Raw genomic sequence first — 27,242 nt, 5'->3', positions numbered from 1 at the left:
TTTCTGATTGATCGAAGCACATAAAGTATTTAGAAATCGATTTACCCTATCATTTTGACTTAGATTGTCGGATAAGATTCGGTGGCGTAGAGCCCCTCCCAAGCCGTTCTGTGTTATTTTTAGACGCGGAGTTTCCTGCAATGACAAGCTATTCTTCTGGTGAGCATTGTGCTGCAAACATTTCTTCGAAGGTCCGAGCAAATTTGTTATATATTTAAGGATGCGTACTTCCGTTCGAGCGCGCGTCCGACGAAAGCTCACTCATCGTCTACAGACAGGCGGGTGTACAGGAGCCCGTTTATTCGTTTCCCTGCAATCTTCGAAGTGAAGTAGCCGAGACCCATCATGTCGACTGCGTCCGAAAAACAAATCCGGGTACTGCCGCTGTTCCAGCATGTACACATGCCCACCAAAGAAAAGTTCAAGCTGAGGGTAGAGAGGGATCCTCGCATGCAGGGAATCGGAATCCTTGGCCGTGGAGTCCTGTTCTCGTGTTTCCACAAGGATCATTTGCGAGAGGCCACACAATTGTACGAACTTCTTCTGAGTAAGTCATTTTCGTATAATCTCTAAGAGCTTCTTAGTTAATTCGTACAAAATAACCAGATGATTTATTTCGGGAATACGCGTAAACATGCAAAATATAATCAAAGGGGCTGGTGTGATTTAACGATTAATCGGATCGGTTAATCTAATTGTTAATCGAGGTTAAAAATTTTAGTTGAGTTATTAGGCACGATCGATCCGATTAAAGTCCGATTGAAATTTTTATTAAGCGTTTGTGAATTAACTTGATTTGATGGGAGGAAAGAAGTGGTCAGATGTCTTACAAATTACGGTCAAATCTCAATAAGTTGAATGTGCAGCGGCTCACAAAAAGAATCTCGTTTTTAAGGGCACCGTTAATGCAAAATATTTGGGAATCTCTGCAATAATAACTCATAATTATATATGTACATATATTTTGTGAAACAAGTACACGGCATCGCAGTTTCTGAGTCTCTTTTACGCTAGTTTTCAAAATTTTCAAACATTCTTGAAGAGTTGACGATGGATATTTCACAATTGAATTCCAGTTAATGTTAATTGTTATTATGGTAATGTTGATGAGCATCTCATCAAAAGATTATTTCTCTTTTCAATTTTGTTTTTAACGTAAGATAAAATTTATCTTTCTCCAGTAAACAGCTATTACTTACTAAAAGGCGCAAAAACAAAATCTTGTAGAAGAAATACACGAAAATATTTCAAGTACTTGTGCGCGGAGACAAAACAAATGTTTTAGGAACCATTAATTGGCACGATATTCAAACCAAAGAAAAAATATAATTTTCAATAAAAAATAAATGAATATAATATTTGACAAAAGATTGGAAATTGAGAGTCATTAGATATAGCCCAAAAGACATGCGTTAAGGGATCTCATTAACCTTAAAGTCGAATTTTCAAAACTGACGAGAAATATTTCATGTATTGCAAATATAATGTTACGAATTTCGTGTCAATTGATTAATTTCTTCTTTCGTAATAAATGAAAGAAATAATGAATTATAACCTAAAGGGGTATATATGAAAAAAACATACACTCTGAATGCAATATCCTCAGACAACAGTTTTTGAGCTCATTTCTAAGATTAAAAAATAAATAAAACCTACGGACCGAAAAATTCTGAAATTTTACAGAAATGTTTATTTCACATGTGTTAGTGAAATAGACCTCGAACTTTGATATCTGACCATTCGTTAGAATTATGAAGTTTTAAAGTTTGAAAAAATATACATAAGTTTCAAAAATCGAGAAATTTTCAAAAAAGTACTTCTCATTAGTGAATTGCTAAATCCAAGAGGTGTATTTTACTAATACATGTTGAATAAACGTTTCTGCAAAATTTCAAAATTTTTGGGAAGTAGTTTTTTTTTTGTCAATCTTACGGATGAGCTTAAAAACTGAAATCCGAGAAAATTGCGTTCGAAGTGTTTTTCTTCCATACGTATACACTATAATTCATTATTTCTTTCTTTTATTATGAAACACAAAATTAACCGATTGGCACGAAATTTTTAATATTTCATTCGCAATTGAATGAAATATTTTTAAATAATTTTTTCGAAAATTCGACTTTTAAGGGACCCCTTGAGTAATTTTTGTGCGTAAGAAATATTCTTAAAACCGAATACTAGATGATGATTGAATTTGAGTAGCTGGCTGACATACATGGCTCATTGGTATGGATGCTAACCTAATATTTCTTTCTCACGTATGTTTACAGATGCCCCAACATTCGAAGAGTTTCTCGATCTGTGCCATCAGTGCCGTGATTACGTTAACGAAGGATTATACACCTACGCTGTGTCTGTGGCTCTCCTTCACAGGAAAGATTGCAGAGGTGTCACTTTGCCACCGATCCAGGAGATTTTCCCCGACAAGTTCGTCCCTGTGGAAACTTTGTACAAAGCTTACAAAGTCACGAAACTTCACCCCGAGCATGAGGTAATGATTTAATTACCTATTTTGAAACACTTAAAGTAAACGAAACTAACTGAACCAAAATATAACGAGAATAATAAACGTATTGTATTTCTTATTAGCACAAGATCATGTATCGGAAAAAAAGAAAATCAATTATAACTGTGCCATGGTCATTCAATACTGTACAATATGTATGCTCAACGTATGGCCCACGGGCCAAATGTGGTTCTTGGAGTAATCCGACAATAATACTAATAATCCTCCTCAAATACCGAGAGATACTGAGAGATAGATTTACAGATCGCTTCAGCCAAAGATTCTCAAACTATGCGCCGTGGAGCGGCAGCAGAGACAAAGGCTTTTCGAACAAAATCTTTGTTAAATTGCTCTTGAAGCTGCGGTTAAACATTAGGAGTAGGGGCGACGCGGGTGGAAAAGCATTTGAGAACAAGCGTCTTCCGACAGTCAATCATTTGTCTGAATGCGCATGAGCGTGAAGTTGCTTTTAATGTCGGTAGGCATCTGGAGATTGTTGATTGTAAACTTCTTTGCTGGAGACCAGCTGATGTTTCACAATTGATATATTTAATCATGGCAAAAACTGCTATCCGTGATTGATACAGTGGGTAGAGCATGCGACTCGTTGATAGTTCGAATCTATCTCAAGATTCTGAGCTTCATTGTCTTTTCCACTTACAACTTCGTTTCTTGTGTGTGTGTGTGTGTAAGATCTTATTTTTCTTCACCATGACTTTTTTATATCGTTGCACAAGTTTAATGAGGTATATTCTTAATGCTAGCATGTAACCAAGTTTAGATTCGCGTATTCTCAAAGGTGGGCAGGACTCACCTGTCAGTCCGAAAGTTGATGATTCGAACCCAACTCGTATAACGATGGTGCTTTTTTTCCTCTCTATAAAGAAATGCTGAAAAGAAGAACAAGCCCATTTCAATGTATTCAATTTTTTTAGTATTTCACCACTAATCGCGAGCTGCACGGGGTTGTTCCAAAACCACGAACGCGACGAAACGGGGCCAGACGTGCCCAAATGAAGAAAACATTCAGGGCAGCTGAAACTTGCTAGTTGTCTCGTATATACGGGACTGAAGCTCTTATGCAGGAGGAATGTTCATTGAATTGTATATTCATTAATTGGAAGGGGGGGGGGTCACACAGCCACAACCCCAGTCGCTGTGGTGGTCGAGTGGTCATAATGACGGACTCGCATCGCGATGTCGCAGGTTCGAATCCCATCGTGCCACAGTGGTGGTCGGCTGAAGTTGGTGTTCTGTGGTTCCCACATTCAAGGCACGAATGAGACCTGATCTCTTCGTTAAAAAGTCTCTCCACAGACGGTAAGGTGGAGGAACGGTACAAATGTTCAACCATTAAACTTCTGAAATACAGATGTCAGCACAGAAAATCAGACACCAAGTTTTATATACACTACTTCACCAAACACCAACTCTGGCCATATCGTTATAGTGCAATTTACTGCCATTAGTGAGATGGGTTGGAAGTGAAGTGCTGTCTATCGGTGGTCGCATCGAGTTCGTTTGAGAAAATATCTTATTTATATCCTCCCTTGGGTTCGAACCCGGGGCCCTGACAACAACCTTCACAATGGCAGACGAGCATCTTACCACCATGCCACTCGGACACGCAAGTTTTATATAGGCACTCAATCTGTTTGGTACACACACTTATACTTCCGTCACAACTCACTAGGTAGTAAATTGCCCATGGCGATAGACCTGAGTTATGCTCGGTTTGAAAGAAAAAGCCTAAGCCTCAGGCTGTCTACGGAGCCGACTTATTTTTTGGTCATTGGTTTATAATAAAAATAAATTCACTACGAAACAACATATAAAATTTGCGTTGCGGAAAAGCCGCTACATTTATATTATGTCGATGTCATTTTTTGCACTAATGCGCGAGCCGTCATGACACAAAATAAAAGCGAAGTCTTTAATCTCTCTTGAGTTATTGGTTCTTCTTTAAAGTGAAAGAAAAACCCTACGAAAACCGAGCATTCAACGATAAGTCGTCATTTCATTTGAAGAAATTGCCTCATCAATTTTGCGCATGAGGATTTTGATATATGACTTAGGACGGTATTCACCGACATGGTTTAAACTAAGGCGACTTGATAATGACCCTATTCTAGTGGCTATAGTTTAAACTATATTCACAATTTTTTGATAAGAGATCTTTTAACCAATCTATGTTGATCTATTATCCAAAAATTGTGACAAGTTTAAAACCACATCGGTGAATACGGCCCTTACTGTTCGCGAGACTCATTCGGCAGTACAATATTACACAGTAAGAAACATCTGAAGTAGAGCCTCTACACTGCCACCTATCATAAAAATCTGTTACTTCTTCGATCGAAATTTGTGACCTGTTCTTAAATAATGTACTACATAAGATAAAAATATACATAAAATAAAAATCTGATAAAAATATTAAGGAATACATTGCAAAGTTGTGCCAATGTTATCTTACTAATACAGAAACACCAACTCTTAAAATTTCGAAGCAAATTTAATAATTAAACGAATATTGTTATTTAGAAAATATTTGTTAATTTGCAATGCTACCTTTTTTTCTATGAAATACATCAATCAATAACCGATCACTAATTTCAATCGAAAAATCATAACAGTTTCATTTGATAGGTGTCAGCAAAGATTCTAGTTTAAGAGTTTTTTCTCATATACAGTTTAATAGAGTTGTGCAGGGGTTCTCAAACTGTGGGCAGTGGCAAAGGTTCTTCGAAGCGATTCTTTGTTTTGGTAGCCGCGGATAAGTGTTGGTCAAGTAAAGGGAGCGGCGGGTGAAAAAGTTTGAGAACCCCTTACTTGAGTGACCCGCAGAAAGTTTTCAGATCGCTCAAGGAAAACCGTGGCACATATTTCAGATCACTTAAAAAAAGAAAAAAAATGTGGTCAATTCATAGATATCTTGAGTGAACCGCAGAGCAGTTCCACAGCACTGAAGTGGCCAATTCGTTAGAAGTTCCGCAGACGAATATGGACGAGGTGCATGTGTGGTTCAGTAATAGCACTAAAGTGGCGCGTGGTACATTCCCAGATCACCCAGAGCATATTTACACAGCACTTAAGTGATATTTGGCACAGTTCTAGAGTACCGAAGTAGCCCGCGGTACAATTCCACATCATGAAAATTACCCGTGGTGTAGCTCCAGATCACTCAAGTGGCTTATGGCACATTTCCACAAGATTTATGTTGCCTCCGGCATATTCCCAAAACACTTGAGTGATCCGCGGGACATTTACAGATCATTTAAGTGATGGCCCGCAACGCGTTTTCAAACCAATATAGTGTCTCACACTCTTCTAAATGTTGAGCACCCTTACTGTGCATGATTCAGTTCTAGAATCAACCAGAGCAAGGCCTTATTAATCATCGGCCTCATTGGCCCACCAGTTGAGATGCCATTGCCAAAGCCTTTACGTTACTCATGGGTCCGCGGACTTCCACGGAGGTCTTTATAAAGATTTCAGAAAGTCGAAAACATCGGATGAGAAAAAAAATTCATTCATTCTTTTTACATTGCTATTTTCTGAATATTATTTTGTTGGAGCGAGGGTGGCGGCCGTGGCCTTCGTTTACTTTTCAGAGGGGGGTCCATGGACTTCATCTTATTTGCATAAAGGTTGCATGGAACAGAAAAGGTTAAGAACTCCTAACGTAAACAGTTGCAAACATTTGCAATCATTTTTCAATTTAAAGATTATAAATTTATTTTGAGTTTGAAATTAGTCGACTATACAGCCATTCCTCGACTTACGAATACAGATACATCTAGGGCATCGTACTTAAGTCGAAATCATAGCAATTCGGTAAAACGGAATCAGAAACAGAAAAGAAGGAGTTGGGTAAGGTGAAAATATTTTTGCCAAATATTAACAAGGCCAATCAATAATTCGCTAAAAGTGCGTCTACTTCCTCATGCTATGCGTTGACCTTACGTGATTTGCTGAAAGTTCTCACCAGTGGGTACGGATGTATCGAAATATTTAATAGCGAGCAAAGCAGTGATCACTAAACGAAGGTCAAACTTGGATGGACACACTGACTGCCGGTACATCAAAGAGACTTGAATAGCACTTCTTGGAATTTGTACAGTGAAGGCTGTGTTGATGCGATTGCAACAAGGCTGTGCCGAGGGGGAGAAGAAGAAAAGGGGGAAAAGCAAAAGTCCGGCGCATTTATATACTACTTGAGCGGACTATATGCACAAAGTGGCAAAATAGGCTCTAAAGACATGCAAATATGCACTTAAAAATGCCAAAATTTGCACTTAAAAATGACAAAATATGGACTAAAACCCCAAAATATGCATAAAACTCCTAAAACATACACTGAAAAAAGGTGAAAAATTCTGAAATATGTACCGAAAATGAGAGAATATGCATGAAAAAGAATAATCATGCTAAAAAAGCATATACGTTTCTAAAATGTTTATTTTCTTTTTCTTAGTGCACATTCATTTACAAAAATTATTCTCACATATACATATTGCATATACAAATATGAAAAACATTCACTTTCCCACCAGCGGAAAAAAAATACTCCCGATGTTATGGAAATATTATAAGCAATATTTATTTGAAAAATTATTTTAAAAATAGATTGAGAAATAAACCTTAAAAAATATGCATTTATTCTGAAAATTCTTTGATTTTATTCATTGATATGCATGGATGCTGAAAAAGATAAAAATATATAAATGCATATGTGCATCCTCATTTGCATATTATCCGGGATCTATTTATTACCTTACGGTCAAAGGGAGTAAGCATGTAATGAGTTACATACACTGCTTGCTCGATTTGATCGTGGGTAATAAATGAATAAGTCTACGTTATTCCCTTATTTTTGTTTCTTCTCTTTTTTCTTCCTCCTTTTCTTTTTTTCCTTGTTTCTTCTCTTCTTTTTTCTCCTCTTCATTTTGTTAGCTTCTTTTTTTCTTTCTTCCCCTTTTCGTATGTTTCTTCTTTTCTTTTCTTGTTGCTTCTTTTCCATTTTGTTTCTTTTCTTCTGTTTTTCTTTTTTTCTTCGTTTCTTTTCTTCTTTTTTTCTTTGTTTATTTTCTTCTTTTCTTCTTTGTTTCTTTTCTTCTGTTTTTCTTTGTTTCTTTTCTTCTTTGTTTCTTTTCTTCTTTTTTTTTGTTTCTTTTCTTTTTTTTATTTCTTTGTTTCTTTTCTTCTTTTTTTCTTTGTTTCTTTGCTTCCTTTCTTCTTTTTTCTTGCTGAGACCTGCAAAATTTATCATAGTATCAAAATAATAAAAAAAATTATACAATTGAAACCCTGTAAGAGTTTCTTTTTTGTATAAAATATATGATATGCAAAAAAAAAGCTCAAAGAATATAAAATAAAATTATTTTTTACGACTTTTTCATTTTTTAAATTTTTTATACGCTCTATTGTACCAAATGGAAATTTTCATGCTTAATGAAACTAACTTTTTAATACCGTGTGATAATAAAGTTGATATTACCCACTAGGAGGTGCTGTATGAGCACGTTTAATCCTTAAAAAATGCCTATTCTTATATCTTTTTCTTTTCTTTCTTCAGGACATTGTAGTAGATGTTGAAGAGACAGGTAATGTCGTGGATCCAGAGCACAATTTAGCCTATTACAGAGAAGATGTGGGAATTAATGCTCATCACTGGCATTGGCATCTGGTTTATCCAGCAACATGGAGGGCAGAAGTCACTGGAAGAGTCAAGGATAGAAAGGGCGAGCTCTTTTTTTATATGCATCAGCAGATGTGCGCAAGGTAATGTTTAAAAATTGAGATGTACTTATTTTAAATGCAATTTAGATGTGTTTCTTAACATAAAATCTGCAACGTTTGAAAAAAAAACAAGACTCAAGAAGATTTAGCTTCGCAATCGAAGAAAAATAAGATAAATAATTCAGTGAAAGAAGAAGAAGATATTAAGGAATTAACTCTTTTTTTTTTTTGTCAGAAAATCGGAATGAAGTCCGTACAAAAGTAGAGAAATCGAAAAGATGAAAATATTAGAAGAAAAACCACTTTTTTTATAGATTTTTAAAACCAACTTTAACTTTCTGCCAAAATTGGATTATTTATTCTAATACCGAAAAAAGTAAGGAAAAGATGAAGATATGTGTGGAGTTAAGATATGGGAATTGACGCTGGCATCGGTATTCACATTTTATTTACTCAGCAAGACTGAGGGTAGAAATCATTAGAGGAATTAAGGACAGGAAAATGAATTCTATGTATACTTTAGACCACGTAATAGTGATTCCACTCGTAAATACCAAATCTATCATTTCTCTTAAAAAATAAAGTGTCAACTCTACCAGTCATTGAAACGAATAAATAAAATTCATGGATATCTAAAAAGAAGACGGAAATGGCGATACGTTGGAAAAAAAAAACCGTTAAAAGTGTTTCAACCACTTCCGTCACGAGACCAAGATATCTCGTGCTAGAATGGCTGTAAGAAATTAATACTCTTGAGCTATTTCAATCTCTCTGTTCTTTCCCTTCTCATCACCGTGAACATTTTGTTGGGAACCCTATGAATGGAATCCGATTTTTCCTTTTACTTCAGGATTATTTTTTATTCTTTCCTCCCTCGCTGTCTCCTCTAACGTTAACGATGTGAAAATCAGTTTTCTGAGAAACAAAATCCTTTTCGTCTAAAAGACGATACAGTTTAACGAGTGAAAAAAAAGGATTCAGCATATACAGGAAAAAAATTGCGTATGTGGTTGATTACGAAGGGAAAACTTTTTCCATTCCATCTTCTTTTCAATTAATTTCCTGTACGTCAACAAAGGTAACAGTTTCAGCGATATATCACTAGTACTTCAACCATAAATCTTGTGACTTCGTCGTGGAAAGCCCCCCATACATGAAAGGTTTAACCCCCTTCACATACAGACTTTTAGCAACAAATTTGGATTATATTTATTTGCAGCATCTGTGATGATTCTAGAAAGAATGGTTTAGTTTTTCACAAATGCTGGAGAAAGGGCGAAATTGAAGAAAGAATGAAAAGAAATAGAAGGAAAAAAACAGTATAGTAGATAATCAGACAAAAGAGTACTCTTTCACCCTCATCCTTTCTTTCTCACCCTTCCCCCTCGTATTCTCTTCCCCCCCCCCTTACACACACATTATAGTAGGAAGATGCATTATATGTGGAGGGGGAAACAAAATCCCCCGGACAATAGTTTAGAAAGAACGGGAAGGAAAAAATCTTCCGTTCGTCTGGTTACAATGAAGTCTCGCAATGATCAAAAAAGAGGTAAAAAACAGGGAGAGGTGGAATGATTTTTTTAAATTTGCGTTTGTACGAGATATTTCGTCCGTGATCGTTCACGAGTTAAATGAGGCAAAGATAGCAGTGCAGTCGGTTGTTTGTGTTCACATTTTTAAATTCACGAAAATTTGTAAAGGAAACTTAAATTTATAAAGATTTAGAGCAAGTTAAAATAATTTCATTTAAAAAAAATTATTAAAAATTTGAAGCTTTCACGGCCGGTGTCAGGGTTAGAAAAAGCGATAAATCATTCAAAACGATGAGTTTTATACAGGTAAGTTTCCAGTTAATCGAGACAGAAAAACGTTGATAACTACATCTGATTCCAATGGTGGTGAATAATGTGAGTAAATACTACATTCATGCAGAAATGGACTTGAATTTCACTATACTGTGAGCCAAAGCCTGCTCTTGATCCGAAATGAAGTAAGTATTTTGGATATCTCTAGCTCGATTCCTCAGAAATATTGCATGAAATTTCATTCTCAGATATTCAGGTGTGAAGGAGTATTCTAAGAGTACGAAATTCTATTTGTGATATTTCGTTTTATTCTATTTGATGTGTAAATGCAAAGGGAAAATGAAGAGTTTTTTTCTGAATTTTTATAATGACAGAAAAGTGTTAATGTTTATCAATATTTTTGTTTCATTTTTTGTTAAAATTTTGCTTGAAAATATTGATAAAATATAAAAAATAATATTCGAACGAAAAAATTGGGTTCCCAGCATTTAGGCAAGATGCTTTTAGGTCAGCTCTCTATAAGCCTATTTCACGAATCGGTCCCGGAGAGAAATTCGTTTTCAATAGTTATGGCTTCAAGCAAAACTTTATATTTTCGCAATATTCGTGTCGAATTTCGACATTTGTAATCCATTGAGACGTTAAATATTTTTATCCAAAAAGTGTTATTTTTAACCAAGAAAAGTAAGTATTTTGTTTCATTTATGTTTGTTTGATTAAAACTATATTTTTATGTACTAAAACTATCGATAGAATGAAATTTACAGCTTTTATTCCCTTTAAAAATACTTTCCACCAATAAGAATTTCGTGAATGCTATGAATACACGTAACTGGAAAAAATCACAGTTTACAGATTGAATATGGGTACACAGACTTCTTATGTTATGTAGAAATTTTTCGAAACTCTCAAGTGCCTCTTTATTCTTCACCTGAAAAATAGGATTTCATGGTAGATTTAATACAAATATATAAATACAAATACAAGACTATAACAGGCAAAATGCGAAATGAGGTGGCTAAGAAAAAAATGTCCATAACAAATATGAATGTTATATATTTCTAAAATACAGCAACCCAATTAAAAATGCAATTATTAAAACTAAAAACTATTATATGCATGATATAATATTATACAATTATAAAGCAAGCCCATAAAATATATTTCTGATTGTCTTATTCTAAGTATGGATTGCTTCTCGATTTAACCCAACATGTTTATCGTATTTCTTTTTAAATGTGTCAATTGTAAAGCACGAAATTGGCCAGTTTGACAAATTTTGAATTCCCAATAAAGTTTCCCCGATCAAAAGACTCATTTTATCTGAAGAAAACGAACTATTTCTTTCAGATGGGAGAGGGGGAAAAAAAACCAAAAAAACCCGCGCTCATGGAATACAATAGATATACATTCGCATAGTCGAAACTACACGCCTGCAGTAGCTCTAATCTTTTTCTAAAAACCGGAAGCCTTTCTATTCCTGTACTTTGTTATGAGAGGGAGAAAAACTGAAAGGAGGAAAATGAATGACCTGAAAAAAAAACCTGAAGAAGATAGACTGAGAGGAAGAGAAACATTAAATAGTTATTATTTTTTAAGGAGAACCTTTAAGACATTTACATGTTATTATATTGGGCCTCTGTTCAACACAATCAAAAGTTTTTTTCCTGTTCATTGACTGCCTAATTGAAACGGTAAACTCTTTATATGCGGATGAATTTCAGCCAGAACACTAAAATTGAGCTTTACCCCACTTGGTGCAATATCGCCAAGTTATTTGACTGTTCTTCCACTCAAATCGTCCGTTTTTGCCCCTCTCTCTTTTTGTGCTCTCAAAGTAAGCAACAATTCGAAAAAGATGAATATTTAACAATAGGAAACAGGTGGACACTGAACGATAGGGAAACAGGTGAACACTGAACGATGAGAAAACAGGTGAACACTGAACGATGAGGAAACAGGTGGACACTGAACGATAGGGAAACAGGTGAACACTGAACGATGAGAAAACAGGTGGACACTGAACGATGAGAAAACAGGTGGACACTGAACGATGAGAAAACAGGTGGACACCGAACTATAGGGAAGTGGGTGGACACTGAACTATAGGGAAGTGGGTCGATACTGAATGATGGGGGAGAATGTGGATGTGGAACAATAACTAAGAAAGGAAAAGGTGATTACTGAACAATAATTAAGAATGGAAAATGTGATTATTGAACAATAACTAAGAAACGAAAAGATGATTACTGAACAATAGGAAACAGGTGAACACTGAACTATGGGAAACAGGTAAACACTGAACGATGGGGCAAAAAATGGATGTGGAACAATAACTAAGAAAGGAAAGGGTGAAAACTGAAAAATAAGGAACGGGTGGACACTGAACGATGGGGCAAAAAAAAAGTGGACGTGGAACAATAACTAGGAAAGAGTGATTACGTGATTACTGAATAATGGGAGACAGGGGGATGCTGAACGATGTGGACACAGGTGGGCACTGAATGATGTAGGAAAAGTGGATGTGAAACACGATAAGAAAAGAAAGGGTGATTACTGAACAATAGGAAACGAGTGGACACTGAACGATTGGGAAAAAAGGTGGATTCTGAACGATGGGGGAAACAGGTGGACACTGAACGATGGGGGAAACAGGTGGACACTGAACGATGGAGAAACAGGTGGGTATGGACCTATAACTACAAATGACGAATACTGCCAAATAGGAATGGATTGGCGAACAATTTTAATGCTTTGCAATTACTAGACAAAATAATGGTCCAGTCGTGATATATATATATCATGGTGCTGAATGCCCTTTTCACTCGAGAGGCTATCTATGGGACAATGGAGGAAAGGGAGAATCTAGTACACAGGATAAAGTGGTGTAATTTTTGTCTCCCATATATGAAATATTAATTCTAGAGCATCAGAATTGTTTTCTACCCAATGAAATTAACACTTCGCTTAAGTAAGTCTTCAAGATGATAATTCGTCATTTATGCACGTGTCATTTACGGACACTGACTATTTTCCTTTCAGTATCAGTTGACATTCATTTTTTGTTTTATGACTATCTACAATATTAGTAAACAAATTCAGCTCAATTAAATATTTTCTCAGTAAGAAATAATTGCTTACAATTATAGCTTATTAAATTGTTTAATTTTTGTTTTCTCTCTGAGCATAACTTTTCCATACCTAATGCACCTTGCCTAACTATTGGGAATAATTATCTATCAGCAGTCTAAAAGCAACCATTCAATAAGAAATATTCATTAAAGCACTTCATTTTCCTTTTATTGCTTCAGCTCTTGTCTTTATGTGATGAATGTGAAAGAAAACTTCTGAAATTTATTGAGCATACCTTCAAGGTATGTCGAATAAGTATCATTCTGCGGATAAGTTCCTGTAAGGACAGCTTTCATTTTTAATACGTTTTGAATTTGGAAGTCACTTTATTGGTAAGAAGTTAGACTCATCTTTATAATGATTAAAGCAGAAATGATTATTCAAATAATTCCTGAAGGAATTTTTTTATTTAATTTTACATAAATAATCATAACAAAATAACGAAAATTGAAAATGAAATTACCAAAAATTTATAAAATTTCCCCAAAAATTCAAAATTTTGAGAAATCGGAAATTTTTTGTGTTAGTGAACATTATGGGATTTATGATGGAAAAATATTCTTAGCGGTATGCTCGAAGTAAATGACAAAAGTAATGTATTGTGATTTTCATTTGAAATATATGTCTTAATTAATGTGGTCAGTCAGTAATCCATGAGTCTTTAAAAACCTAATTAAACAGGTATATTGATATGTTCAGTATTTATCAGGGGTTTACAAACTGCGAGGCTTGAGAACTTTTCAATCTCTAAAATTTTTCAATAGCAAATTATCTTCTTTGGTTTGGATGTGACATCGGAATGCGAGTGCCGATTTTTGGAACTCGGGGTGGGGAGGAGAGGCTGCTCTAGCTGAAAGTTTGAAAACCCCTGGTATACGTAATATTTTTTCTCTCATCTACAAATGTAAGCTATTCCTCTTTTTTTTTGTCTGTGTTTTACGAAATGATTTCGAGAACTACACTGGAATATAAAATTCTGAAATAGGCTTATAAGAGCTGAACCTGAGAGCATTCTGGGCATTTGAACAAATTTTGGTGGACAATTGCCATGGTAAGTAGTTTTAGTTACATCCACGTTGCTTCTAGAAACGCTTTTTCTCACATTTGAAGTTATCAAGTTATGAAATGATTGAAATCCAGCGTTAGTCTGGACTTGAACTTTCTGAAATAAGCTTTCTTGTATTTTTTAATATACTTATGCTCAGTTTAGCATTCGAGGAATTTGATAAGACCAATAAATTTAATTATACGAGTTTCAACCAGATAACGGATGAGAATGAGTGTGTTACTCGCAACAAACATAAGTTTGAGTAAGCATGAGTCCATCTTGACAGGGACTTTTTTAAAATTAGTTTCCATCGAGTTGCGTGAATTTAGCCCAGTCTGCCCACTACTCTTGGATGACGTGTTGGAGCTCATCTTTTGACATCACTTCCGAAATCACCTCCATTTTTCTTCAACCGTCTTCAATCAGCGAAGGAATTGACGGAACCCGCCTTTGGCAGAGCTTTCGAAATCAGTTTCGCCTTCTTCAGAACCGTCTTCAATAGAAGCGAAATATTTGCTGGAACCAGTCTCTTGACATAGCTTTTGAAATCATCTCCCCTTTCTTCAACCGCTTCCAATGAGTGGAAGATTTGCTGGAACCCGATTTTTTGGCATCATTTCCGATTTCTTCAGATCTATGTTCAAAGAGCGAAAGATTTGGTTTAGCAAGTGTTTTGGAATCGCTTTTGGAATCCTCTCTCTCTCTCTCTTCTCACTTTCTTCAACCGCCTTTAATGAGTGGAAGAGTTGCTGGAACCCCCATCCTTTTTTTTACATCATATTCGAAATCACTTCAACTTTCTCCAGAATCGTCTTCAATAAGCAAAAGAATAGCTGGAACCTGTTCTTTTGATTTAACTTTCGAAATCACCTCCACTTTCTTCAAAATCGTCTTCAATAGATTTTCTGGAATCCGTCTTTTGACATCGCTTTAGAAATCATCTCTAATTTCTTCAAGCGTCTTCAATGAGCGAAAGAATTGCCGTTTAACCCTGTCGATACAGCGCTTCCAAGTTTATCAGAACAACCTACGATGAGTGAAATCAATTACCCAGTAGCTGCGATTAATGAGCAAAAGACCAGCTAAAACTTATCTTTCGACATCGTTCTCGAATTCTTCACTGGCTCAGCAGATTCGCGTTCATTTGAGGAGATAACTAAAGTTACACGAAACACGAGAATTTTTGTTTGCCCATGGTGGTAGCAGTACATGTAAGATTTTTTGTTGGACAAAACGTGAAGGTGTGCATCAATTCGGTCATCAATGACGGTTATGACGAAGGTGAAGTCGACGTGGAAACACGGTCTGTGCGCCAACATGTTTTCTAACGATGATAGATACTCTGGGCCAAAGACATTCTCGTTGATTAGAACGTTTCTTTATAATGCGTTACTACAACTGAAATGAAGTTAGAACTGCTTTAATGAATTAGTTTACAATGTACAATGATACTAAAATTTACAATGCAACAAGTACCTTAAACTTAATGTAATAAAGGAAATAAACATATTTTTGTTTATTTTTGGCATAATTGTAGTTTAAGTAAATGTTAATTAAAATTTTACTGATTGCAGATACGATTGCGAGCGTCTGTCGAACGACATGCCTCAGATGGTACCATACCATAACTTCGACGACCCCCTGGAAGGATACTCTCCTCATTTGTTCTCCGTGATCAATGGTCTACCATACGCCGGTCGACCGGAAGGGCAGAAATTGCAAGACAAGAGAGAAATTACAGTTCAAGATCTCGAAAGATGGCGGGAGAGGATCCATGAGGCCATAAACTTGGGTTACGTCGTGGACAACCATGGCCACCAGACTACCCTTGACGAAACTCATGGAATCGACATCCTCGGTGCCATCATCGAATCAAGCTACGATTCAATCAATACCGAGTATTACGGCAGTCTCCACAACTGGGGACATGTACTGATGGCTGCTACTGGAGATCCCGATGGACGTTTCCAGGTTCGTTACAAATAACTCTTTCTTCATTTTACTCCCTATCATATTTTCTTTGTTAGCATTCATTGGGTTTCGTTTTTGTTTAAAAATTTTTGAGCTAAAACCTACTTAGTCATAGCACGTGTAGTTTTGCGTGTAAATTAATATTAGAGATTGTAAAGTGCTTCTGATTGATTGTATGGATAGGAACACAGATTTTTCAAATGATTTGATTCGCGGTTGGAAGGCAGATTACATCGTTCTATGACGTGGGTAAGGGGGAAATGGCTGAAGTGAACTAAAAAAAACAAAAACAGCTACTCGCAGTCCCCTTGCGCTAGCGATCATTCTGCAGCGGCTTCATCACCCTAATTTAAAGTCACAAACCAGTGGAACCCTTGCATTTATCCTTTATCCACTGTTCATATGCCCTAATAGTATCTTGCCGACGGGTCTTTTCACCTATTCCTCATTTATTCACGACACTCCTGTCCTTAAAGCCCATTTATACGCGGTAAGTGACTAAGTTGGTAACTAAATTTTAAGTTGCCAAGTACGATACAATGTATGCAGACGATAAGGGCCGTTTACACGGCTTTAGTTGGCAAGTGCACAAGTGATTTAGTGGTTAAGTGAAATAAAAACGGTTCTGTTTTTACCGGTTAAGTAGACCTATGCGCATGCGCCAGTGGGAGTGGCCTGCCACTCAGAGCGGCCTTTTCACTCTCTCTCGGGGGGTTATTTTGATCTCAAGCGTGAACCTGTATATGCTCCATCGTGTCCTACCGTTTCGCTAGAATTCCGCAGAAATACAGGATGGTGTAGTGGCCAGAGGGACACAACCTTCAAGTTTGCCGCGATGGTCGAGTGGTCATAGTGACGAACTCGCGTTGCGAGGTCCCGGGTTCGTACCCCACCGTCACCACAGTGGTGGTCGGCGGAAGTTGGTTTTCTGTGGTTCCCAACTTCGAGGCGCACATAATAGAATATGTGGACATAGCCGGGTGAATCCACAACCTTACTCATAAACGTGTTAGAGAAAATCAATAACAACACGCTCGTTATAAGTCTTAACGACTCTCATCGGAGCTTCGACGCTCACTTTTTGCTTCCAGAACTACTGCCTTACAAGGTGTAACTACGGTTAGCATATCTTCTCCTGCTGCTTATTTCTGTTTTTGTAATAGTATTATATTAGGTCCGATCGTACTTATCTTCTCGTTTCTTATATTTCTTAACAGCTTAACCCTGGTGTGATGAGTGACACGGCAACTTCTCTCCGAGATCCCATTTTCTACAGGCTTCATCGTTTCATTGACGATCTGTTCCAGGAGTACAAACACAACCTGCCTTCATACACCAAGGATGATGTGAGTATCCTCTCGTAAAACTGTAAATAGTTCTTTAGGAAACCAACTATATATCCAGAGATAATTAAAGGGAAAAAAATCATAATGGACTTGTATACCTAAACGTTTTCTCTATATTAGGAATGGCACAGGCTGTTCCAAATTGTTTGCACAGCGAATATCTCTGCAACCGTTGACTTTAGAAACACTTCCAATGACAAGAGTTTTCAAATGACGTGAAGTTATACAAAATGACTCAAATTTTCCAACAGTTCGTAAAAAATAACAAAATAATTTTTTTTTTATGTAGACCCTGAGTGCGTGCTAAAAGTTAAAGAAAATAGATGCGGATCTGAAAAGTCATTTGCGAAAAAAAATTATATTTTTAAATGCATTATTAATGAAGATATTTGATTTTGAAGATTTCATTATATTTTGTCACCATAGCAAGAAAGTGTTTAAGCATAGGGGTGAGCAAGAGAGTGCAAACGTGGCCAGAAGAAGAACCTGTCAAACCTGTGTTACAGAGAAGTGTTTCCTCAACCTTTTTGATATCGCGAACCCCCTGTAGTGGAAGTCAATGCTCTGTGGACCCCTATAACATTAGAAGGTCCATTTCGGCACCATCGTCCCGTAATAAATATAAATAATTAATCATGAATTTAAATTTTTCAAAAATTGAATAAATTAAAATTTTACAGTACAAATTGTGTTACTTGAAATGTTAGTAAAAGAAAATAACCCTGGGACTACTTAAAAATTACTCACGGACCCACAAGTGTCCGCCGACCACAGGTTAGGAAACATCGTCCTAGAGGATGTGTAAGCATTAGAGTGAGCAAGAGAGTGTGTAAGCGCATGGAAGTGAGCAAGAGAGTGTGTAAGCGCATGGAAGTGAGCAAGAGAGTGTGTAAGCACATGGAAATGACCAAAAGAGTGTGCAAGCGCATGGGAGTGAGCAAAAGAGTGTGCAAGCGCATGGGAGTGAGCAAAGGAGTGAGCGAACATGACCAAAAAAGAGTGACATACAGAGTGTGCAAACGTGACCATGAGAGTGTGGCATAGAGAGCGTATAAACATGGAGTGATAAGGAAAATTATCTGGAGAGCGAGGGATCAGGTCAATGTACGATGAAATACCTATGGAGTGTGAAAGCATTATGAAAAGTCGTCTAAAGGTATGAATTTGACCAAAAGAATGTCCTGGAGAGTTTGTGAGGATTGAAATGACCAAAAGAATGACCTAAAGGGTGTGGAGAGCATGTGAGGGACCAAAACCAAAAGAGTGATTTGGAGACAGGAGCATATTTACGAAGGGTAAGGGCTGCCAAAAAGACTTCGGAGAAGGAGTGGGTCAAGAGAATTAGAATTGAATTGGTAAAATGGCGACATGATTGCATAATTTGTGTAGCCCATTGGCGGCAAAACTATAAATTCGCCTTTTAATTCCGTAAAACTATCACAGTTCAGATACCGCTTGTTTTTGTTATACAGGGTGTTTCAAAAAGAATCATTCGATTTAAAAAAAAACATAACTATTTAGCTTTTAATCCGTTTTGATCGAATAATGAATAGGTAGAAAGAGGGAAATATCGAGTTTCACGCAGTTGCCGATACGTAGCGCTAACGCTCTTCCTTCGGCCACATATCTCGATATGCTTGAAAACTGGCTTTTCCCACAGTTAGAAACCGATTCGGATGATTTCATTTTCCAGCAAGATGGGGCACCATCGCATTGGAGCTTGTACGTTCGAGAATTTTTGAACAATCGAATTCCTAAACGATGGATCGGCCGTACGGGACCTGACGATTCAGTTAAACATCACTGGCCTCCAAGATCGCCGGACCTCACAGTGTGCGATTCCTACTTGTGGGGGTTTATAAAAGACTACGTTTATGTGCCTCCCCTTCCAGCTGCATTAGCCGAACTGAAGATACGCATAACAGCAGCCACGGAAGCAGTGGATGCAAACATGCTCGCAAAAGTTTGGAACGAATTTGACTACCGTATAGACGTATGCCGTGCATCACAAGGTGGATATTGAGGACCTTTCATTTGGTTTGTGAAAAAACTTGATTAGCCATGAACAATAAATTAATCTTAAGTGTCTATGTTCAATATTTTTCGCAATATACGCATTTCAAATCGGGTGATTCTTTTTGAATCGGGTGATTCTATTATAAAATTTTTCTTCAAACTTTTGAATCAACAGTAGAATGTTTATTCTATTCAGAAACTCTTCTCAACACCCTTTATATTGAATACGCATACTATATTTTTAGGAGAATGATTTACGTTTGGACAAATATGATAATTTCTTGGTTTTATTTTCCTGCAGCTGGAATTCCGTGGCGTGTCCATCAAATCGGCTTGCGTCCGGGCAGAAGAAAACGATATTGTGAAGACATTCTTCAAGACTGATCTCCTTGATGTCTCTCACGCTTTCAACTTCGGAAGATCTGGCACAGTCAAAGTATGTTTGACTTCAAGTAAAGTCAATAACTATTTAATTTACATCCACAGCCAATGAACAATCAAAAGAATAATGGATATTTACAAGTACGGTAATTAACTCGTGTCGAATTTATATCCATTTCAGGTACGATACAACCACCTAGACCACGAACCTTTCTCTTACAGAATTGTACTTGACAATGCTGGTACCAGAACCAGAGTCGCTAAGATCAGGATATACTTGGGACCGAAATATGATCATCTAGGAAATGAAATCCCGATAGCTGATTTGAGGAGATTGATGATCGAACTCGACAACTTCCAGCAGGAACGTAAGCGTGACTGAGTTTCTTTCATAAAAATGTGACTCAATGGGTGCGTGGCGTTAGATTCGTGTCGCAGATAATCTTGCGATCGAGACGAGCAAGTAATTTGATATCCCACATGGGGAGGGGGTTCTCTTGATAAAGCGTTATTCAAAGACCTCCTTGACGTCTAACCCCGTGCTCGTCTGAATGATTTCAATCAGAATGTGCAGAAATTTGGAGTTGCGTACTTATTAAGCACCCTGTATTAACAGTATATAAATTCTATTAATACGAGGTGGCCCATAAATTCGTAAATAGTTTAAAAATTCATAAAAGTTGAAAGAATTGGAATGTGGTTCACGAAAAGTTATTCTCATTGAGAGAGATTTTTTCTTTTTGATACATATAAAAATTAGTTGAAATTTTTGTCTATAGAGGGATCCGAACAAAAGCGAAGCACATGAAATATGCAAATCAGAGTCCTATAAAATGCAGGGTGTATGATTAACAGCTGAGTTCTAACTTTTTCTGTTACTAGAGCTCACAATGTTTTTGTTGTGGTGGTGACATTGGTTTATAAATTTGAAGTTTTACCTCAGCTACGAATCGCCGTCTGAAGCTTTACGAACGTTTCAGACACAGAAGAGATTGAAGAAAAGTTAAGGTATAAAATTCTGTGACTTGCCTGCATGCAGTGTCTTCTAACGACAAAAATTTGAACTAATTTTTTTCCTATACCAGAAAAGGTATCTACCTTCGTGAGAATAACATTTTAGCTAAAACCGCATTAAAATATACCAATTCCTTCAATTTTTGTGAAGTTTCAAACTATTTACAAACCTACGGGACACCCTGTAAGCATAGTATGTTCATCGTCATATTAATTACGCTTTTATCCTAGTATACACGGGAGAACCGATTCCTATAGCGGTTTGGCAATCGGAAATTCCCGCTATTAAAGTTTGTTTTATGGCTTCATCATGATTCATATACTATTATAATTTTTTATATAGTCCGGCCAGGTGAGAACACTATCGAACGCCGATCAATCGATTCCTCCGTGACGGTAAGCAAACAGAAGAGCTTGAGGGAGCTTCTGACAGGAGAAGGTGCCAACGTGAACCGTGATGAATACTGCAGTTGCGGTTGGCCAGACCATCTCCTGGTACCTAAAGGAAAGGACTACGGCATGGAATACCATCTCTTCGTTATCGCCACCGATTACTTCCAGGATGCAGTAAGCATTGTTTTTTTTTTTTAATTTTACCATTGAAATATCCGTTCAACAATCCCGTCAAGCATTTTAATTTATTTCGATGAACTTGGATTATTGGGTGAAAGTAAGGATACCAGACATCCTCCTTTAGGATGACGTTCCTCTTTCCTTGATGCCATTTCAAGCGTCCTCCTCCTCCTACGTTTCGGACAATTCGTAATTTTGTCCTCCTTTTCCTGGGGAAATTTTTTTTTCACTTTGAAACATACATTTCTTCACGAATATGAGATTATTTTGTGTTTTTTCCCCCCCCACACTTTTACACGCTTGGCCGATCGTCGTCGTAATTCCCAGAATATTAGAACCGAAGTTGCCCCAAAGTAGGGCCGATACTATTCTAACCCCGGCCCAACTTGCTCTAGGATAATATCAGGGCGTGAACGGTCATCAATCAATCAAGGATAATATGAAAAGACAGTCAGAAAAACAGCTGCGGAAGAAGAAAATTTCTAATCTCATTTCTAATCATCACAGGATGATTGAGCTACATCATCTGTGGATGGTGGGAGCACTTTAAGGGTTCAAAGGTATTGATGCACGCTCGATTTTATTTCCTCACAGGTGTACGATCACGGCAGGACCAACGCCTGCAGCGACGCTGTCAGTTATTGCGGTGCCAAGGATCAGCTCTATCCTGATAAACGTGCGATGGGCTATCCATTCGACAGGGAAATCAAGGCCTACTCAATCAAGGACTGGCTATTGCCGAACATGCATTTCCATGATGTCAAGATCAAGCACACGTAAGGACGTCGTACATGCAGGAAGCAGATGGACTCCGCTACAGCGATTCTACCTACCTACGACTTCAACGATTATTTCAACGACGTGTAGACGAAAAATAAAGTAATAATGTGCAGTGAAAAAGACTAAATATTAGACAAAATATTTTTTTCTCATATGGTAATAAACGGATTTATTTTGTAAATTCCAATTTTTTTAGGATGAAATTCCTGTAACGGTTGATTATGTATCACCCCAATGTCTCTCCAAATTATAATAAAAATTGCTGTAAAAATTTACATTGTTTTACACTTTCATGATGTTCTGCTATCGTTTAATGATTTTTTAAATTGAAATTTTGATTTGAAATATGTTAATTTCTTTTATCATCAATGAATTTTCAAGTTGGTTTTTACTGATAAATAATGTTTATAATTCCGATGACAGCATTGTACAGAGGAAAATTATTACTATTATTTTTTTTAAATTATTCAAACAATAAAAAAGGAATTTACAACTGTATATTGATTAGAGTGTTTTATTATATGTCCACATACCATTTATTTTTAAGAATAATCCATTACAATCATGACAAACTCTCGTCCCGCTGACGAAAGCAGGTAGGAAATAGACACCGATTTCTGCACTGTATAACTAGTACCACAAAGGACTTTTAGAAATGGATCATGTGATTCGTATTTTACGGGACATCTCCGTATAGATTTCATCATTGGACTGACGAAAATTTCATCGCAAAAAATATGGTCACGATAATTGTTAAAGGGAAATGATGATCCACATTACCGGACAAAACCAATTATCGCCGAAAATGAGAAAAGTGGCCAATTATTAATATAAAAAATTTCTACCGAAAAATTGCTGATTATGGGTGATGAAACATTATTAGATATCACGGTAGATTAAAATAAAATTTGCGGAAGAAAAAGTTTTTGTAATTTGACAAATTTGTGAAATGAAATCCCGTTATAATGAACACCAAGAGACCGGAGAAATCACTTGTTGTAACGAAATTTCGTTATAAAGGATTTCCAGCTTTTTCTATGTAAATTTATCTGGGAGATTAGAAATTTTTCATTAAAACGAGGTTTTCGATATAACGGTATTTGTTAAAACGGGATTCGACTGTATTTGCATTTAGTTATAATTATCATAATATAATTTATAAGTTGGGCAATATGATTTTAATTACTAATATTAATTACTTATTTTAATTACTTATTTTAATTAATGATTTCAAAAAAGAATAAAATTCATGTAGGGTCCATTGAAAAAACGTGAAATATAACGGGAAATTTTTGCACAAAAGTCGGGACGGCCAAAATTGAGTGAAAATACTGTAATATTCTGGGGAATACAGGACATATGGTCACGCTGGAACAGAATCTGTAGATAATTTACCCTAAAGATAATGTAATTGCAAAGTTATGCAAATTATAATTTACGCAACTTGTCAGTTACGACAATTATGACCACCGTAGTGTTACCAGACGTCCTCCTTTTCGACGACATTTCAAGGGTCATCATTACGCTTCGTAAAATTCACCGTTTTCTCCAAAGGATTCCGGAATTATTATTCTTTTTGGGGTGGGGAGGGGAGGGTGGTCACTTTCAAACATACATCACCAATTAATATAAATGTTTTGTGTTTGTTTTCCACATGCATAGACCAGATAGCCTTCGAAATTCCCAGAATTTTTTCTTCTCGTTCTTGCTTTTTTTAGGGGTTCTGAATATCACGGTTTGTGGGTGGCACCGAAGAAGACACCATCACCACGCTTAGGAAGTGCTAGTAAACGGGTGTGAAGGGTAAAAATTGTGGGTAGAGAAGTGTGTGTGTAAGAAGAAAAAGAGGGTAAAAGATAGAATATATTATAAAAGTCCTGGAAAAAAAGGAACAATTATATTTTCAGTAAGCTCTTTGCACGGAGTCAACATTCATTACAACATAAGCAATCTCCAAACACACGAGTCCAATAACAATCACTCAGTTTGGTGTGGGGAAATCAGGGCCATTTTAAGAGCATCATGGGCTCCCGGCCCAAATGATTTTTCTGAGGCCCTACGTGGTGAATTCTCGGAAACTCCAACCACATTTCATTTTTGTGAGGCCTCCGGGCTTCCCTCGGGTGGGTCCATGCGTTAAGACGGCACTGAATTTCGAGGAAAACAAACGCTAACAATTGTCAGTTAGTTACTGATCAACACTCTTAGACGCTGGTATTTCTACCCATAAATTATATTTATCTTATAAACAAATAAATCCCTTCATGCTTGCATGCATAATACACTTATGTGTCAGAAAATAAAAAAAAAACTAATCTATTATAAATTTACATTATCCTACTGTATTTCTTTACAGTCATTTACAATTTTTTCACGGGTTCTATTTTAGTTGGGGGGAAATTACTATATTTGTGGCAGGTTTTATTTGTCAGAATAGTGGCGCCATCTGTTTGGGAAATTGGGGGAAAGTGACGTGAGAGGGGGTTAGGGCATCCTTCTTTCTCAGTTTTCGAATCTGGCAACCCTACACTCAATTATTTGTTTAAAAATTATAAGTTTTCCTAAATTTGATTTCAGAGTGGGCTCCCTTACTTTAGTATTTTTTTTATCTCTTCGAATTGGGACCCATAAGAGGCCCCAGAAAAATATTTGGGTCTGGAACTCGGAGTGGAACTCGTTCTTCACTATATGATTACTGACCGCTGTAAAAGAACTTACAAATTTTAATTGTGGAGGCCGTGAATTCGCACTTGGCCAGTTACGAATTTTCTTGAAAAATGAGGGGAGAACCAGTCAGTGGCGTCTTAACGCATGAGCTCACCCGGGCACGGCGCGGGGGCCTCAAGAGGAGAGGGCCTCGCAAAAATGAGATCCGGTTGAAATTTTCTAGGATTTACCCGGAAGGGCGAAAAACCTCTTGGTCCGGGGGCCCATGATTACTCTTAAGACGGCCCTGGAACCAGTAAGTAGTACCATTGAAGAGAGGATGAAAGTCCGTGAAGCATTTTTAAAATTTATAAAAAATCAAATATTGATTTGAAAGAAGATGGTTTGCCCTAAAGTACTTTTTATGATGAATTGAGAGGGATTGCTTACAATTTGCTTACACAGATGGCGGTGTGTAACAAAATTCGACATAATTGCGCTGACCATATTCTCTCGAGAAAGAAAATGTCAATTATTGCCAAAAATAAGCAGTCGCCAATGGAGGGGAATGAAGTGCCGCTTTTAAAATTTTAGTGTACTAAAAAAAAGGACATGTAAGATGAATATTTTTATTTGTGATAATCGTAATTATCGTAATATAATTTCTGATTTGAGAAGATAATTTTAATTTTAAGTTGTTTTGAAGAATAAAAAGTGGTTTTTTTTCTTCGTTGAAAATACGTGGAAAGAGGGGAAATTTTTGCAAAAAATGTCGGGACAGCCAGGAAAACAGAAAAAAACAGGGAGTGTCCCGGGAACTACGGGACGTATGGTTACACTAGACATAAGACATACAATGCGACACAAATAGTGCATTATTAATGAAGAAGATGGCAGCACACGAACGGGGGGAAAAAATATTTCCCCAGAAAACATGAGAAAAATAATTATGAATAGATGGAAAAGGGCGAATTCTCTGAAACGTAGGAGGACCTTTGAAATGACACGAAAAATAGGACACGTTTTCTCCTAAATTAGGACGTGTGGTAACCTTATAATGACAGACGTCCTCTTATAGGAGAAGAACGTATGGTAGCCCTAGATTTAGGTATATTTAGAGAGAGTTTTTCTTCTATATCTCCTCTAAGGTTTCAGGGTATAGTGTTACAGAAAAAAATATTAACGATAACTCTCAATTCCGATTTACGTACTCTAAATTACGTACTCTTGATGGCGTTATAAGTTCCCATTAATTCTGGATGGAAATAGTGAAATCAATAATTTTTCGAGTTTCGCAATTACCTCATCTAGCCACATTAATCAGGGCTACTGCTACCACTACGTTCTCCAAGGAATTTTCAACGAATTTGAACACGTCGGAATGTGCGTTTATGTGTTGTGAACCTAACGCGAAGTTTGTGTCTATGGAATTATCATAAAATGCTGCCACCTGTCTTCCAAATTCGGAAGCCGGCCGATTGGCTGGTTGTTTTAAAAGTTTTTAAATGAAACGCGTTCGGCTGGATAAAAGTCTATGTTGCATTTTTTGCGAAATCAGCATTTTTGACTGAATTACTTTCCGTATAGCTTCTGTTACACATCCCTCAAGTCAGTTCTTGTAGACACCAGCATATGACATTGCTATGCCACTTGGCACAGCTGCAATCCAGGCAAGGAAGGTGTTTTTCTAATTTAGGCTTGATTTTAACTGTGTGTCAACTCTAAAATTGAAAAAAAAAAAAAAAAATAGACATAGACCGGTGTTTTGCCAAACACTCGAAATGCTGTAGGCCTGTGATTTCTCTCTGTGGAGAGGCTTTTTAATACCCACCCTATTTAAGGCTGCTCTACCTATTTGAGTTCGGGCCACTTTAGTGATTTGGTGATCTTTGATGGGCCACTTGCTTTGTCCGATGAACCGTCGCAAACATCAAATAAAATGTTTCCATGACTGTTTTGACATATTACATAGTGGAAATGTTGAAACCATGATCAGCATAGCTTTTTTTCATACACCTATCTAATCTGGATGGAGACACCATTTCAATCACAGGCCCGCTGGAGCGCTGTGGTGGTCGAATGGTCATAGTGACGGACTCGCATCGCGAGGATCCGGGTTCGAACCCCACCGGCGCCACAGTGGTAGTCGGCTGAAGTTGGTTATCTGTGGTTTCCAACTTCAAGGCGCGAATGCGAGCCGATCTCCCCGTTAAAAAGTCTCGCCACAAAGAAATATTCAATCATTACACTTCACTCACAATTTTGAAGTATAGATGGCAGCACTG

The 27,242-nt window shown here is 36.9% G+C and overlaps 1 protein-coding gene across 1 annotated transcript; it reads left to right on the top strand.

Moving 5' to 3' along the window:
• The first annotated feature begins 236 nt into the window (after positions 1-236).
• Positions 237-22,809, top strand: LOC149064939 (hemocyanin B chain-like). The gene is made up of 9 exons (XM_089254882.1): positions 237-547; positions 2,271-2,491; positions 8,082-8,287; positions 15,805-16,201; positions 17,419-17,547; positions 19,865-19,999; positions 20,126-20,312; positions 21,302-21,525; positions 22,126-22,809. Exons 1-9 carry the CDS (start codon positions 346-348, stop codon positions 22,309-22,311), a joined length of 1,887 nt encoding a protein of 628 aa, XP_089111008.1. The 5' UTR covers positions 237-345; the 3' UTR covers positions 22,312-22,809.
• Positions 22,810-27,242: the final 4,433 nt, after the last annotated feature.

The sequence above is a fragment of the Pholcus phalangioides genome, unplaced genomic scaffold (genome assembly GCF_987345545.1).
Source record: "Pholcus phalangioides strain wild (caught in Gottingen) unplaced genomic scaffold, Ppha-v1.0 ptg000042l_1, whole genome shotgun sequence".
Classification (NCBI taxonomy): Eukaryota; Metazoa; Arthropoda; class Arachnida; order Araneae; family Pholcidae; genus Pholcus; species Pholcus phalangioides.
This window is presented reverse-complemented; position numbering and strand designations above follow the sequence as displayed.